At 38.5% G+C, this 15,184-nt stretch overlaps 1 protein-coding gene across 2 annotated transcripts in view; it reads right to left on the minus strand.

Moving 5' to 3' along the window:
- Positions 1–3,417: 3,417 nt before the first annotated feature.
- LOC130916545 (outer dense fiber protein 3-like) overlaps positions 3,418–15,184 on the minus strand; it is a 30,669-nt gene continuing 18,902 nt past the window's right edge. For both annotated transcript variants that reach the window (XM_057837346.1, XM_057837347.1), the window contains exons 8-9: positions 6,434–6,574; positions 3,418–4,001 (exon numbers count right to left, since the gene is read on the minus strand). In XM_057837346.1, coding sequence (XP_057693329.1) covers positions 3,885–4,001; positions 6,434–6,574 — 258 coding nt within the window. In that variant the 3' untranslated portion in view covers positions 3,418–3,884. The remainder of the gene's footprint in view (positions 4,002–6,433; positions 6,575–15,184) is intronic.

Below are 15,184 nucleotides of genomic sequence, written 5' to 3' on the forward strand. Positions count from 1 at the left end.
GGCGTTCCCAGGCTAGCCGAGAGACATGGTATCTCTGGGTCATTCCCGGAGCCTCCCGCCGGTGGGACATGCCTGAAACACCTCTCCAGGGAGGCGTCCAGGCATCCGAACCAGATGCCCGAGCCACCTCAACTGGCTCCTCTCAACGCGGAGGAGTAGCGGCTCAACACCGAGTCCCTCCCGGATGACTGAGCTTCTCAACCTATCTCTAAGGGAGAGCCCGGATACCCTGCGGAGGTCTGCTTGTATCTTGGACTTTCGGTAACGACCCATAGCTCACAAAAATAATTCATTAATGATTGCAAGTTGTCCAGGCCCTAAGGCAGCAAAACAGCCCCAAATCATGATGCTCCCCTCCACCATTCTTCACAGTGGAGATGAGGTGTTGATGTTGGTGAGCAGTTCCATTTTTCCTCCACACATGATGTTTTGTGTTACTCCCAAACTATTCAAATTTGGTTTTATTAGTCCACATGATATTTTGCAAAAAACTTCTGTGTGTCCAAGTGCCTTTTTGCAAACATTAAACGAGCAACGATGTTTTTTTTAGACAGCAGTGGCTTCCTCCGTGGAGTCCTCCCATGAAAACCATTCTTGGCTATAGTTTAACATATACAGTGCCTTGCAAAAGTATTCGCCCCCCTTGAATCTTGCAACCTTTCGCCACATTTCGGCTTCAAACATAAAGATATGAAATTTTATTTTTTTGTCAAGAATCAACAACAAGTGGGACACAATCGTGAAGTGGAACAACATTTATTGGATAATTTCAACTTTTTTAACAAATAAAAAATTGAAAAGTGGGGCGTGCAATATTATTCGGCCCCTTTACTTTCAGTGCAGCAAACTCACTCCAGAAGTTCAGTGAGGATCTCTGAATGATCCAATGTTGTCCTAAATGACCGATGATGATAAATAGAATCCACCTGTGTGTAATCAAGTCTCCGTATAAATGCACCTGCTCTGTGATAGTCTCAGGGTTCTGTTTAAAGTGCAGAGAGCATTATGAAAACCAAGGAACACACCAGGCAGGTCCGAGATACTGTTGTGGAGAAGTTTAAAGCCGGATTTGGATACAAAAAGATTTCCCAAGCTTTAAACATCTCAAGGAGCACTGTGCAAGTCATCATATTGAAATGGAAGGAGCATCAGACCACTGGAAATCTACCAAGACCCGGCCGTCCTTCCAAACTTTCTTCTCAAACAAGGAGAAAACTGATCAGAGATGCAGCCAAGAGGCCCATGATCACTCTGGATGAACTGCAGAGATCTACAGCTGAGGTGGGAGAGTCTGTCCATAGGACAACAATCAGTCGTACACTGCACAAATCTGGCCTTTATGGAAGAGTAGGAAGAAGAAAGTCATTTCTCAAAGATATCCATAAAAAGTCTCGTTTAAAGTTTGCCACAAGCCACCTGGGAGACACACCAAACATGTGGAAGAAGGTGCTCTGGTCAGATGAAACCAAAATTGAACTTTTTGGCCACAATGCAAAACGATATGTTTGGCGTAAAAGCAACACTGCTCATCACCCTGAACACACCATCCCCACTGTCAAACATGGTGGTGGCAGCACCATGGTTTGGGCCTGCTTTTCTTCAGCAGGGACAGGGAAGATGGTTAAAATTGACGGGAAGATGGATGCAGCCAAATACAGGAACATTCTGGAAGAAAACCTGTTGGTATCTGCACAAGACCTGAGCCTGGGACGGAGATTTATCTTCCAACAGGACAATGATCCAAAACATAAAGCCAAATCTACAATGGACTAGTTCAAAAATAAACCTATCCAGGTGTTAGAATGGCCAAGTCAAAGTCCAGACCTGAATCCAATGGAGAATCTGTGGAAAGAGCTGAAGACTGCTGTTCACAAACACTCTCCATCCAACCTCACTGAGCTCGAGCTGTTTTGCGAGGAAGAATGGGCAAGAATGTCAGTCTCTCGATGTGCAAAACTGATAGAAACATACCCCAAGCGACTTGCAGCTGTAATTGGAGCAAAAGGTGGCGCTACAAAGTATTAACGCAAGGGGGCCGAATAATATTGCACGCCCCACTTTTTCAGTTTTTTATTTGTTAAAAAGTTTAAATTATCCAATAAATTTTGTTTCACTTCACGATTGTGTCCCACTTGTTGTTGATTCTTGACAAAAAATTAAAATTTTATCTTTATGTTTGAAGCCTGAAATGTGGCGAAAGGTTGCAAGGTTCAAGGGGGCCGAATACTTTTGCAAGGCACTGTAACTCCACCAACTGTAGCTGTAAACTTAATCATCTATAAAATATGCCATATTTTTCTGTAAATTATTGTTGGAATGGAAAGCCACAAGACGGATATGTACATTCAACATACTGTACATAAGTACTGTATTTGTTTATTATAGCAATAAATCAACAAGATGGCGTTAACATTATTAACATTCTCGTAAACCGATCCATGGATAGAAAAACTTGTAGCTCTTAAAAGATAAATGTTAGTACAAGTTATAGACATTTTATACTAAAACCCCTCTTAATGTTTTCGTTTTATTAAAATTTGTAAAATTTTCAATCAAAAAATAAACTAGTAGCTCGCCATTGTTGATGTCAATAATTACACCATGCTCACGCATTGTGCTGAAACCCATAATATCATTTGGACCCAAGCACCAGAAGAGGGCGCCAAACACCAAAAAACAAGTAACAAGCGGACATTACACTGCTGTCATTTTAACCTGTTTGAGCGGGGCATGTGTGTCAAATATTTTAACGTGATTAATTTTAAAAAATTAATTACCGCCCGTTAACGCAATAATTTTGACAGCCCTAGTAAAAATTGGTTTCAACTGCTCTTTAGTTCTCCTTAGGCAGAGGGTTCACTCATTTCCCCCCCTTCTGTTATTGTTTGCATACTATCATCATTAAAATATGAAAACCTATGAATGTTTGGATGTTTTTTGTTAAAGCACTGTTTTTTTTTTTTATCTGTGTGATTTTGACAAAGATCATATCCCATTTGCTGGTGACTTTATGCAGAAATGTGAGAAATTCCAAAGGGTTCAGATAGTTTTTCATACCACTGTATATAGGCGCCTCCAGGAGTTCATGCAAAGCACATTAAGTCCTGGAGCCTCATCTACGTCGTGCTGAATTCTGGGTTCCTCTGGTTTGATTTTGCAGTTTTAACTCCGTCCACACACAGTTTACTTCAAGCGCACTTCATGTTGTTCTGTCTAAATCAGAAGTCCGTAGCAGAAAATGTCAAAGATGGCGCCACCCAATTTTCGCTCAGGAAACTTGTCTATACCTCTTTAAAATGGAAAGTTTTTTTTCCCTTGTAGATCCTGGTTGTTCATATAAACTCAGTGGAGGGGGGAAAAGGGGATGACATCATGTCAATTACCCCCGTGGCAGCCAATGCGTTAACGAGTCGGGTGGTCGTAGTTCATTTCCGACTTATTTATTCAGCATTCTCACCATATAAACACAAATAACTGTATATACACAAATACTTTACATTCATATCACAAAAAATGCTATAAAACAAACCAAAAAAAAGTTAAATTTATTCTCACCTTAGCCCAATTTAATGGTATGTTTTTATTTTTTTTCAAAAATTCTCGATATAAAAAAATATAACTGATCGTCGCTCTGCCAGAAAATAAGGCACATAAAACAATAACTGCGATGACTTACTACAAAATAAAAAATACTTGCAGTACACAGTGTTATTAAGATCATAAGTGCCTCCTGTTCAAGGGCCGGTTTTAGTAAACCTAACCTTTAATTGAAGGAGGAATCACAGCACGGTTTGCAATTTGTAGACAAATATTACAAACGTCATATTGCGAGATCTCGTGAATGAATCTCATTATGATGCCGCCGCGTCAAACGAACGTCCCACTCAGAGGAAAGTGAACGATTGTTGGTATCTGTCCGCGTCCATGATGGGGTTCATCGTGTATTGCGAATGACGGAGTCCGAAAGTGAAGGCCGGTGCTTTGGAGTGGACGGTGGTGACCTGCGGGAAGACAAAAATGTGAAGGTTAAAAATGTTGACTGTTTGAACGGTATAGACGTCCAATCAGAATGGATCGGACGTCTATACCAGTCACTGGTGGTGAAACTGGGGCGGCCGCCGTTAAATTTTGATAGTCGATGAATCATTTTTAGGCATTGTTGGACTCCCTTTTATAAACTTTGGAATAAATATTTTCAAGGAAGAATTTTCAATAATTAAATATTTTAAAATTTATTTTCCTGTTTATTTAGTTACATTTTTGGCAAATAAAAAAAAACAAGGGTGGAACAATATCTTAATTTTTCTTTTTCTGTTTTTTTTTTTTTCTGTGTAATTAAAGTATAAAGGGAAGATGATATTAATATTTTGGATTTGGGGTAAATAAGGGATTTTTATTGTTGTTTTACAATTCATTTAGTTTTTGAAGTATTAAAACCATTTAATTCATTGTAATTTTTAAAAACTAAATGTAAAACACAAACAACATAAAATTAAATATTATATAATAATATATATATAATTTTAAACAAATTTTTAATTGAAAATTGCAAGCATGAAAACAACAACAACAACAACAACTTAAAAACAACACATAAAAAAATACCAAAAGCAAATCCGTCAACCAAAAAAAAAAAAAAAAAAAAAAAAAAAAACCGCAACAGAAAACAACTGAAAAAGCTGGAAAAAATTATTTTTAAGAAAAAACAAAACTTTAAAAAAATGTAACCCCTGATCCCCGAAAAACTGAAAAAACAGGACAAATCATTTAAAAAATTGCTGAAATAAAAAAACTTAAACGGGGAAAAAACAGCAACCCTCTGACCCCCCCCCTCAAAAAAACCCCCAAACCTGAACAACTACTAAAACCAGGGAAAAAAAAAAAAACCTCCACCCCACCCCCCAAAAAAATCGAAAACATGAAATTTCGCAAAAGCCAGAAAAAAAAACATTTTAAAAATGTGAAAAAAAAACTGCACGGATAAAAAAAAAAAAAAACTCCACTCCACTCCACCCCACCCCCAAAAAAATTGAAAACATGAAATTTCGCAAAAGCCAGAAAAAAACATTTTAAAAATGTGGAAAAAAACCGCACGAAAAAAAAAGCCAAAAAACGATTTGAAAAAAAAAGCAAAACCCCTCTACCAAAAAAAATGGACAACTGAAAACCCAGAAATAAACTATTTTAAAAAATGTAAAAAAGCACAAAAAACTGCAACCCCCTGACCCCCCCCCAATAAAACTGAAAATTTGAACAACTGCAAGCACCAGGAAAAAAAACATTTTAAAAATGTGAAAAAAAACTGCACGGAAAAAAAAAAAAAAAAAAAAGCCAAAAAACGATTTGAAAAAAAAAAGCAAAACCCCTCTACCAAAAAAAAAAAATGGACAACTGAAAACCCAGAAATAAACTATTTTAAAAAATGTAAAAAAGCACAAAAAACTGCAACCCCCTGACCCCCCCCCCCCCAATAAAACTGAAAATTTGAACAACTGCAAGCACCAGAAAAAAACATTTTAAAAAAGGTGAAAAAAAACTGCTCGGAAAAAAAAAAAAAAAAAGCCAAAAAACGATTTGGAAAAAAAAAAAGCAAAACTCCTCTACCAAAAAAATGGACAACTGAAAACCCAGAAATAATCTATTTTAAAAAATGTAAAAAAGCACAAAAAACTGCAACCCCCTCACTCCCCCTAAATAAAACTGAAAATTTGAACAACTGCAAGCACCAAAAAAAAACTATTAATAAAAATGCAACAACAAATACAAAAAAAAAAAACATTGAAAACCTGAACAACTGCAAAAAAAATTATTTAAAAAATGCACAACACACCAAAAACTGCACCCCCCCAACAAAACTGAAAAACCAGGAAAAAAATATTTTAAAAATTGCAAAAAACTTTCAAAAATAAAATGAGATATGACAACTACAACACCCCCCCAAAAAAACAAAAACCCGAACAACTGCAAAAAACAGAAAACAATTATTTAAAAAAAAAAAGAAAAGGGAAAAAAATGCCAATAAACCTCAAGAAAACAAACAAACAAAAAAAAATACTGCAAACCTGAATTACTGCAAAACAGATTAAAAAACAAAACACCCAAAACTCCAACCCCCTGACTACAAACCAAAGGTGAAAAATTTAACAACTGAAAAACAATGAAAATGTATTTTCAAAAATGCAAAAATAACTTTTGAAAAAAAAAAAAAGATGAAAACCTGCTAAAATCAGGAAAAAGTTCAAAAAGTAACTGCAAAAACGATTAAAAAAACATGCAAAAACCACTAAAAACTGCAACCTCACACCTTAAATAAAAACCCTGAAAAGCTGAACAACTGAAAACAAGACAAATAAAAAAAAAAATCACGACAAAGATATTTCACCGAGATTTCTGAGCGCTTATCTAAAGGGTGAAGAAGTAAGGTATTTCTCACCTTTTCAGGACAGTAGACTCCGGGTGCCGGTGTCCTCGTAGCGCATTGAGGCATGAACTTGCGTCCCGGCATGCTGTATTGCGGCGATTTGGTTAGGTAGATTTTGGGGTCCACGGCTTGATAAGCTGCAGGGCCTGGAGACTAAAAAAAACACAAACAATCGATTACAGGTAGTCCCCGGGTTTTGAACAAGTTCTGTTCCTACTCTGGCGACGTAACCAGAATTTCCCGGTAAATTGGAATTAACCTATCAAGTCCAAAAGTATTGTATTTTGTTTAATGATGGAGGATACCCTGCCCTCAGGTGGCAGCATTGAGTCTGGCTGGACTGTCGCCTTGTAAAGGCAGAGTTATACTTCCGCGTCAGACCTGCGCCGTCAAGGAATATGGGGTTATATTGCTGACACTATTCTGAGCGAGCAATAATGGAAATTGAGCAAAAATAACCTAGATTTCGAGCACAAAAAAACTATTGAGCGAGCAGTTAAAGATTTTAAGCGAGCAATCGTTGATTTTGAGCACAGAAAATAATATTGAGCAAAAAAAATCTACTCTGTGCCGCTCAATTCCCCCCTCCTGCTCTCGCTCCGTATCTCAACTGCTCTGCTCGTCGGTTTCTTTTCTCTGCGCGCTCGCCGCGCTGAGTTGTAGGGGTGGACGGATCGATACCAAAATATCGATATTTCGATATAGTGTATTAAATTTTAGGTATCGATCCCTAAGCAAAAGTATCGATATCTGGAATTAATATATTATATTTTCTTTGTCAATTTTTGTGCACTTTTCCCTTTCGCATTCTACACGCACGTAATCAGTGCACACACATAAGTAGAGCTGTCCCGACTAGTCGACATGGTCGACGTCATCGATGACGTAAATCCGTCGACGAGCACAACATCCCGTCGACGGCTAATGAAGGGTTAAAAAAATATATGCGTGGAAAGTTCAGAATGTCGCACGCTTGGTATGCAAGCGGGGAAAGCGGCACAAAGCCAAAAAAGCGCACCAGAGTCCAAGACATTGACTTATTTTTAAAGAAACAAAGGAGGGTAGGTATACTGTTGTGTCCTGTCTCTTCAATGCCAAGCTTGGCTGCACGTCGGCCGTGAATGATAATGACAGGACATTGTAAGTCCGTCTAACTAACTAATGACATGTTTTATTGAAGTTGCTAAGCCTGTCGCGATATGCAATAAGTCCATTTATCGCATGGTAAATAAAAATGAGGGCGGTCATTTTCACGGTTGCGTTCTATCGCGTGCGTACATTTGTGCGTGCGTGCGTGCTGATGGTTTTCTCTCATCAACAAGCTGTAGTATTAAAGTTCAGACATACAAAATAAGAAAACACATCTATATTAAACACTATATACAGTGGGGAGAACAAGTATTTGATACAATCTTTTTAACTCATTTCAGTCTGGATTTCGACCACAACACAGCACCGAGACTGTGCTTATCAAAGTCCTAATGATATTCGTCGGAATACCGATGCAGGCAAATCATCTGTTCTGCTACTATTGGATCTCAGCGCCGCATTTGACACGGTTGATCACAACATACTACTCAGCAGATTGGAACAGTGGGTAGGGCTTACTGACACTATTCTTCAGTGGTTCACATCCTATTTACATGATAGGCATTTCTTTGTGTCAATCGGAAACCATCAGTCAGAACGAACCAAATTCACGTGTGGAGTCCCTCAAGGGTCAATTCTTGGACCACTCTTATTTAACATCTATATGCTTCCGTTAGCTCAGATAATGGAACAGTATGACATCTCCTATTACGCCTATGCAGATGACACACAACTGTACATTTCTGTGTCCCCACATGATTATAGTCCCTCAGTCACCCTGAGCAAATGCATTCATCAAATCAATGAATGGATGTGCCAGAATTTTCTCCAGTTAAATGTGCAGAAGACAGAGGTGATCATTTTTGGGCCAAAAAAGGAAAGGTCAAAGATAAGCAGCCAACTTAGCACAATGTCACTTACAGCTACAAATCAAGTCAGAAACCTTGGCGTAATTATTGACTCAGACCTAAAATTTGATAGCCATCTAAAGTCCGTCACTAAATCCGCTTATTACCTCCTAAAAAATATAACCAGAATTAAGGGGCTTCTGACTCAACAAGACATGGAAAATCTTATGCATGCATTCATTTTCAGCAGATTGGACTATTGCAACGGTATATTTACGGGTCTTGATAAAAAAAATCAGTCAGGAAGCTGCAGCTAGTACAGAATGCTGCAGCCAGAGTCCTCACAAATACAAGGAAGCTGGACCACATTACACCAGTTTTGAAATCGCTACACTGGCTTCCAGTAAGTCAAAGGATAGACTATAAAATACTACTGCTCGTCTACAAAACACTTAATGGCCTTGGACCAAAATACATGCTTGACTTGTTAGAGTCCTATGAGACATCTAGACCCCTAAGGTCGTCTGGAACCGGTCTTCTGCATGTTCCAAGAACAAGAACCAAGCAGGGTGAGGCAGCATTTAGTTATTATGCTCCTCACCTCTGGAACAAGTTACCCGAACGTCTGAAGTATGCTCAAACTGTTAGCTCTTTTAAATCAGGGCTAAAAACGCTTTTGTTTAGCACTGCATATCTATAACTGTCTATATATTTCAATCTACCTGCTTTCTATTCCTCTTGTTTTTTATCTCCATTGCTGATTTCAATTACTATTATTAGTAGTAGTTTTTGTTTTATTTTTATTTTATTTATTTATTTTTATTCTGTGATTAAATGCGATCTTTTGTCTTCGTTTCTACGTTGTGTTGATTTAAATGTGATTTTTATGATCTTCATGTGATGTAAAGCACTTTGAATTGCCTTGTGTTGAATTGTGCTATATAAATAAATTTGCCTTGCCTTGCCTTGCCTTGCCAGTGTATCAAATACTTGTTCTCCCCACTGTACGTTAGCATTGCTACTTTGAGGTGAATGGGGAAAAAAGACGACCTACTTTAGCCGGCTATAAAACAGGCAGCCTTCTCCAAAACTTGCAGTTAAAAGGTGACACTTCAAACATGACAAATCGCTGGTTAACAGCATTTGCAAAAGGACAAAAAATCTATTACTGACACCAAATGCAATGACAAAAAGTGCTTTTTTGCGGAGTGTAAAGCTTAAATTAGCGGTTTAGCGAACGTACTTCCGGTGAACATTTCAAAATAAAAGCATGTAATGTTCGTCATATACGTAAATAACGATTTCTGGCGTTAATCCCACATACTTCAGATTCTACACTAAGAATACCTTTAAAATGACACCCTTTATGAAAATTCTGATTGGCAATGAATAATTATTATAATACTATTATATATAGTACTACAGTATACTATAATATTAATGCTAGGTATTTTTTTAAAGAATTGTTTTAATCATTTTGGAAAGGTGAAGTCAGTGTTCTGAATCTATTTACATTCCATTCTTTTGCACAAGTTAATTCTATCAGCATTCGAACTCATTGTTTATTTGTGATTTATAATTGTTATTTATCTGTTTATTTGTACTTTAATCGAGAATTTAGGTGTTCCAAAATGTTTTTGTGAATTGACAAGCGTAAAAAAAAAATTCATTGCTAAATTAGTAAAAAAAAAAAAAAAAAAAATTATAAGATTAGTCGACTAATCGTAAAAATAGTCGGCTGACTAATCGGGAGAAAATTAGTCGTTTGGGACAGCCCTACACATAAGCAGTGCACCGGCGTGTGCTCCCGCCCCATTCACATCCCTATCCTGTGTCCAACACCATGCTTTTCCTCCGCCCCTCTCACGCCTAATTTCTTACTTAACCTTTTTATTATTTCTTATTCATTTATTATTATTTCTTGTGAATTTATGTTTCATAATTTTATTTTTTCATGAAATGTTTTTCCAAATTTTTTATGTTACAAACAATTAAATGCTTGATTTCTTATGTTTTGTTGCTACTTATTTTTATTCTGTTAAAGGTCTGTTTCAATTATTTCAAGATCTGTATTTTTTAAATTTATTTATTTTTATTATATATATTTTTTTCAAAATCTATTTGAAAATTGTGTTAGTAAAATAAAATTCAAAAACGGAAAGTGATTATTGATTATTGGATTTGTTTTTAGTGATCTACCATTTGAGGGCGGTAACATGCTACTATTAATTTGTTCTTTAATTAGATCAAAAATATGTATTTAGGTAGATTAAAATTTGATCAAATACAACGTGTAGCAGGGAAATGTTCTGTGCATATGAATTTAAGGGTCGTGGTTAAGGAGTGAGGCTGACTAATCAGAGTGTGTTGTTGATGGATTGGTTTGTGAGTTTGAGGGAAACTGCTTTGCTCATTATTAAAAGCTGCAGTTTTCCATTGCAAAGCATATTTGACACAAAGAGACTAAATAGTTTTTGAGTGCTTGATGTAGTTGTACATTAGATATCATCAGAATGGCTGAGAACACTGCAGGGTTGTCTATATATATTTAAATATATATATTTTATATATTATGAACTTCCGGTTTCGATATCGGATTGGGATCGCAATATTTAGCCTTGGTATTATTTGGTATCGGATCGAAACCAAAATCACTGGTATCGCCCATCTCTAATCTCGACTCCTCTGCTCGTCCTTTCTTTTCTCTGCGCGCTGAGTTGAGCACATGCGTCACCAACGTGTCACGAAGCCAACCAATCAGAGAGCTGGCGGAAATACCGCCAGCTCTCTGATTATCGTTGGCGTTGAGATACGTAGCGAGAGCAGGAGGGGGGAATTGAGCGGGACAGAGTAGTTTTTTTTTGCTCAATATTATTTTCTGTGCTCAAAATCTACGATTGCTCGCTTAAAATCTTTAACTGCTCGCTCAATATATTTTTTTTGTGCTCGAAATCTAGGTTATTTTTGCTCAATTTCCATTATTGCTCGCTCAATTTCCATCATTGCTCGCTCAGAATAGTGTCAGCAATATAACCCCATAAAGGAAGACCCAAGTTACGACCCTACGCCGTAGCCTGCCGCGCGCCTCTCGAATTTTCTAACCTTCGCGTCGCGTAATCGTGTATAACGTGGCGAAAACGGACTATGATTGGTCCGCTCAGACTCATGTTTCCGGTTTAGCGCCAAATCACCGCCATTTTAGAATAGAATCAAACATTATTTTCCACACGCAAAAATGGACCAAGCCGACGGGAGTATCATCGAAGAGCAAGTCTCGTCAAGACATTATTATGATTGCCAAATGGCAAGGTTGGTGATTGAAAAAAAAAAAAAATTTAAAAATGGAAGAACCACCGAGACGTGTGTTCGGAATCGAGTGGCCACAAGAAGCGATGACCCAGTCGGCCAAAAACTGCCGACTTTTTATCACTTTGTGTCGTATTTTTGGTCGGTGCACTTCATCATTTATTGTGTAAATATGTTTGCTGTGAGTCTGTGACTTATTTACGTGTCACACTTCAAGTATATGAAGAATAAAGCACAGATTTTGTGTCAAAAGAGTTGTTTTGATCTTTAATTTTCAATGACAGACAGTTCACACACGAAACATCATCACTGATTGAGAGTGCGTCGATGCTATTTATGATAACGTTAAAATCAAGGCTCCCAACGCAGTTTGGGAAGTTCCATAGACGCCAGAAATCTGCTATGGCTTCCCACTGGCTGGTTGTAGGACACGGCAAACAAATCGGGCTGGAGGGCTTTGCAGACCTTGAACGCAGTGCTCGACGCCCGTTTGAAGCTAGCCGCCACAGCTAGCTCTCTCCACCAGAGTCTAAAACTCTCTGTGCGGCATCAAAAGTCGGCCAGACGTACGGTGGCCGCGAAGTGTCTGGCGAAATGCAAAGTCCAAACATTTTGCAAATAGAAAAAAGCACGAACCCAAATTGCCAACGCTTCGCAAAAGAAAAAAATCACGAATGCAAACTGCAACAACACGATCCCCAATTCCTAAAGCGCGATTGCAAATTGGCAAAAGCACGAACCCCAATTGCCACAACACGACAGCAAATGGCTCGCAGCACGAATGCAAACTGCCACAACACGATCCCCAATTCCTAAACCGCGATTGCAAATTGGCTAAAGCACAAATCCCAACTGCCACAACACGACAGCAAATAGCTCGTAGCACAACAGCAAATGGCTGACAGCACAACAGCAAATTCATGCAACACAACGGCAAATGGATGACCCGGAAGTTAAAAAAAAAGTTTTTTAAAAAGGACGACACTTTATACACTTTAAATGTGCCTTGTGACCATCTATAGGGACCTCCACGAAGTTGCCCCCACCCCGCAAATTTATTTTAAAATGATGTTAATCGTTTGTGCTGCAACGGTTTTGTAGCTACAGTATTATGCCTTTATTGAGATTAGAGCTGAAACGAGTACTCGAGCAACTCGAGTAACTCGAGTTTAAAAACTGATCCGAGTAATTTTATTCACCTCGAGTAATCGTTTATTTTGACAGCTCTAAGCATCACGTTTTGCTCGGACTACTTTTAATGCGGGACAACGCGCTGATGTCACGTGCGGAGAGGAAGAATGGGGGAAAAAAAAAAAAAAAAACTTACTGCAGCCGACAGCGGCCACAAACGACGCCGACATTGCTAAATACTAGCCCGCACGATGCTACGTTGGTACAGGTAGCGTCTGATGCGTCTCATAGAGATCACATGTATGTTGAACTAGATGCGAAATGACAGACTCGGCTGCGTCTGGGCAGCGTTAGTAAACAGCCGCCATCTTAAAGCAGTAGAGCGCTAAGCGCTAATAAATAAGATTAACGTTACTGTCGCTACTAGCTCACATAACGTTAGCCCTGCGGAGGGCTAGGTTTCAATTAATTATGACCACTGTCGATGCGTGGCTAACGTGTCTTACATACAGGCTTTAACATAACATAGCATTGTGGAGTGATGAGGGTGTAAAATGAAAACTTAATCATGCTAACTATCAATTCTAGCTCAGTAGTCATTTCTTGATAAAACACCAAGTAGCACTGGTCCCTAATGTGCTCCAATACAGCCTGTAGCATACATTTATTTTGAACACTGCAAAAACTCAAAATCCTATCAGGACTTACAGTTTAGACTAACTTAAAACTTAACTAGAACTTAAAAATGGCTTGACACAAAGAGAAATTAAATTGAAACACGTGGGGAAAAATCCTAACTTTTAAGTGATGTGTGTTATCAGGCGTAACGGCATTTTTAGGTAAGATATATATTCTTTTTTAATAAGATCTAAAAGTTTTTAGAGTGAAAGCAGTGAATTAGTCTTTTTTTTTTTAATTCTAGTTACATCTGAGATGCAATTGTTGGCTGTTTTCAACAATATACATCGAAAATAAAGACATTGATTGACTGAAAATGGTTCAAGATTAGATGAAATGTCTTGTTTTCTCATGTATATTTATAATTGCTCTTCACCTAAAAATGTATTTGTTTTATCTGATTACTCGATTAATCGATAGAATTTTCAGTCGATTACTCGATTACTAAAACATTCGATAGCTGCAGCCCTAGTTGAGATATTAATTTCGAGTGGTGACGTCACTCGTAGCTTTTCCTCAGTTTAGCTCCCGCGGCTAATGGAGCGTACCAACTCTCTCAATAACAGAGGGGCGTCATAATAACTAGCACGATCATAACACAAATTCAGGTCAATTTTGCAGTAAATTGGGGGCTTGAGATACTAATTTCGAGTGCTGACATTCCTCTAAGCCCCTCATTTACAGCAAAATGGTGCTAGCTAGTTTTTAGGACAACATAGTTATTGAGAGAGTTGGTACGCTCCATTAGCTGCGGGAGCTACACAAAGGATTGACATTCATTCATTCATTCATTTTCCATGCCGCTTATTCCTCACGAGGGTCGCGGAGGTGCTGGAGCCTATCCCAGCTAACTTCGGGCAGTAGGCAGGGGACACCCTGAATTGGTTGTCATTTTTATATAAATTTGCGTCTGATGGGGGGGGGGGGGGGGGCAACTTCATGGAGGTCTGTATACATGGTCACAAAGCACATATAAGGTGTGTAAAGTGTCGTGCTTTTTTTTTTTTTTTTTTTAACTTCCGGGTCATCCTCTTGCCGTTGTGTTGCGTGATTTTGCTGCTGTGCTGTCAGCCGTTTGCTGTTGTGTTACGAGCTATTTGCTGTCGTGTTGTGGCAGTTGGGATTCGTGCTTTAGCCACTTTGCAATCGCACTTTAGGAATTGTGTTGTGACAATTTGCATTCGTGCTAAGAGCCATTTGCTGTGGTGTTGTGGCAATTAGGGTTCGTGCTTTTGCCAATTTGTAATCGCGCTTTAGGAATTGGAAATCGTGTTGTGGCAGTTTGCATTCATGCTTTTTTCTTTTGCAAAGCGTTTGCAATTTGGGTTCGTGCTTTTTTCTATTTGCAAAGTGTTTGGACTTTGCATTTCGCATTTGCGTCGCCTGCCCCTCAACATTTGTATGTTCAATATTTATTCAGTGTTGATGAGCAGAATATTTACTTTCAAGAGTTCCATCTTGCATTGTTTATTTTTTCCCCGACCAGCGGAAGTCAACAAGCATGCCCCAAAACCGTACAAACATAACGCCACATCCCTCTAGTGGCTTGGCGGTGAATTACAGAGCAACGCGTTCCCTCACCACAGAACTATCGAATGACGCCGTAGTTGCTGCGCCGTCACCGCAACGCGGGAGTATAACTCAGGCTTAAGACTGAGAAGAAGACTCAGACGTCTGACATGGATAAAGGACAGCTGCACTTTGGTTTGTT

The sequence above is a fragment of the Corythoichthys intestinalis genome, chromosome 5, assembly GCF_030265065.1.
Source record: "Corythoichthys intestinalis isolate RoL2023-P3 chromosome 5, ASM3026506v1, whole genome shotgun sequence".
NCBI lineage: Eukaryota > Metazoa > Chordata > Actinopteri > Syngnathiformes > Syngnathidae > Corythoichthys > Corythoichthys intestinalis.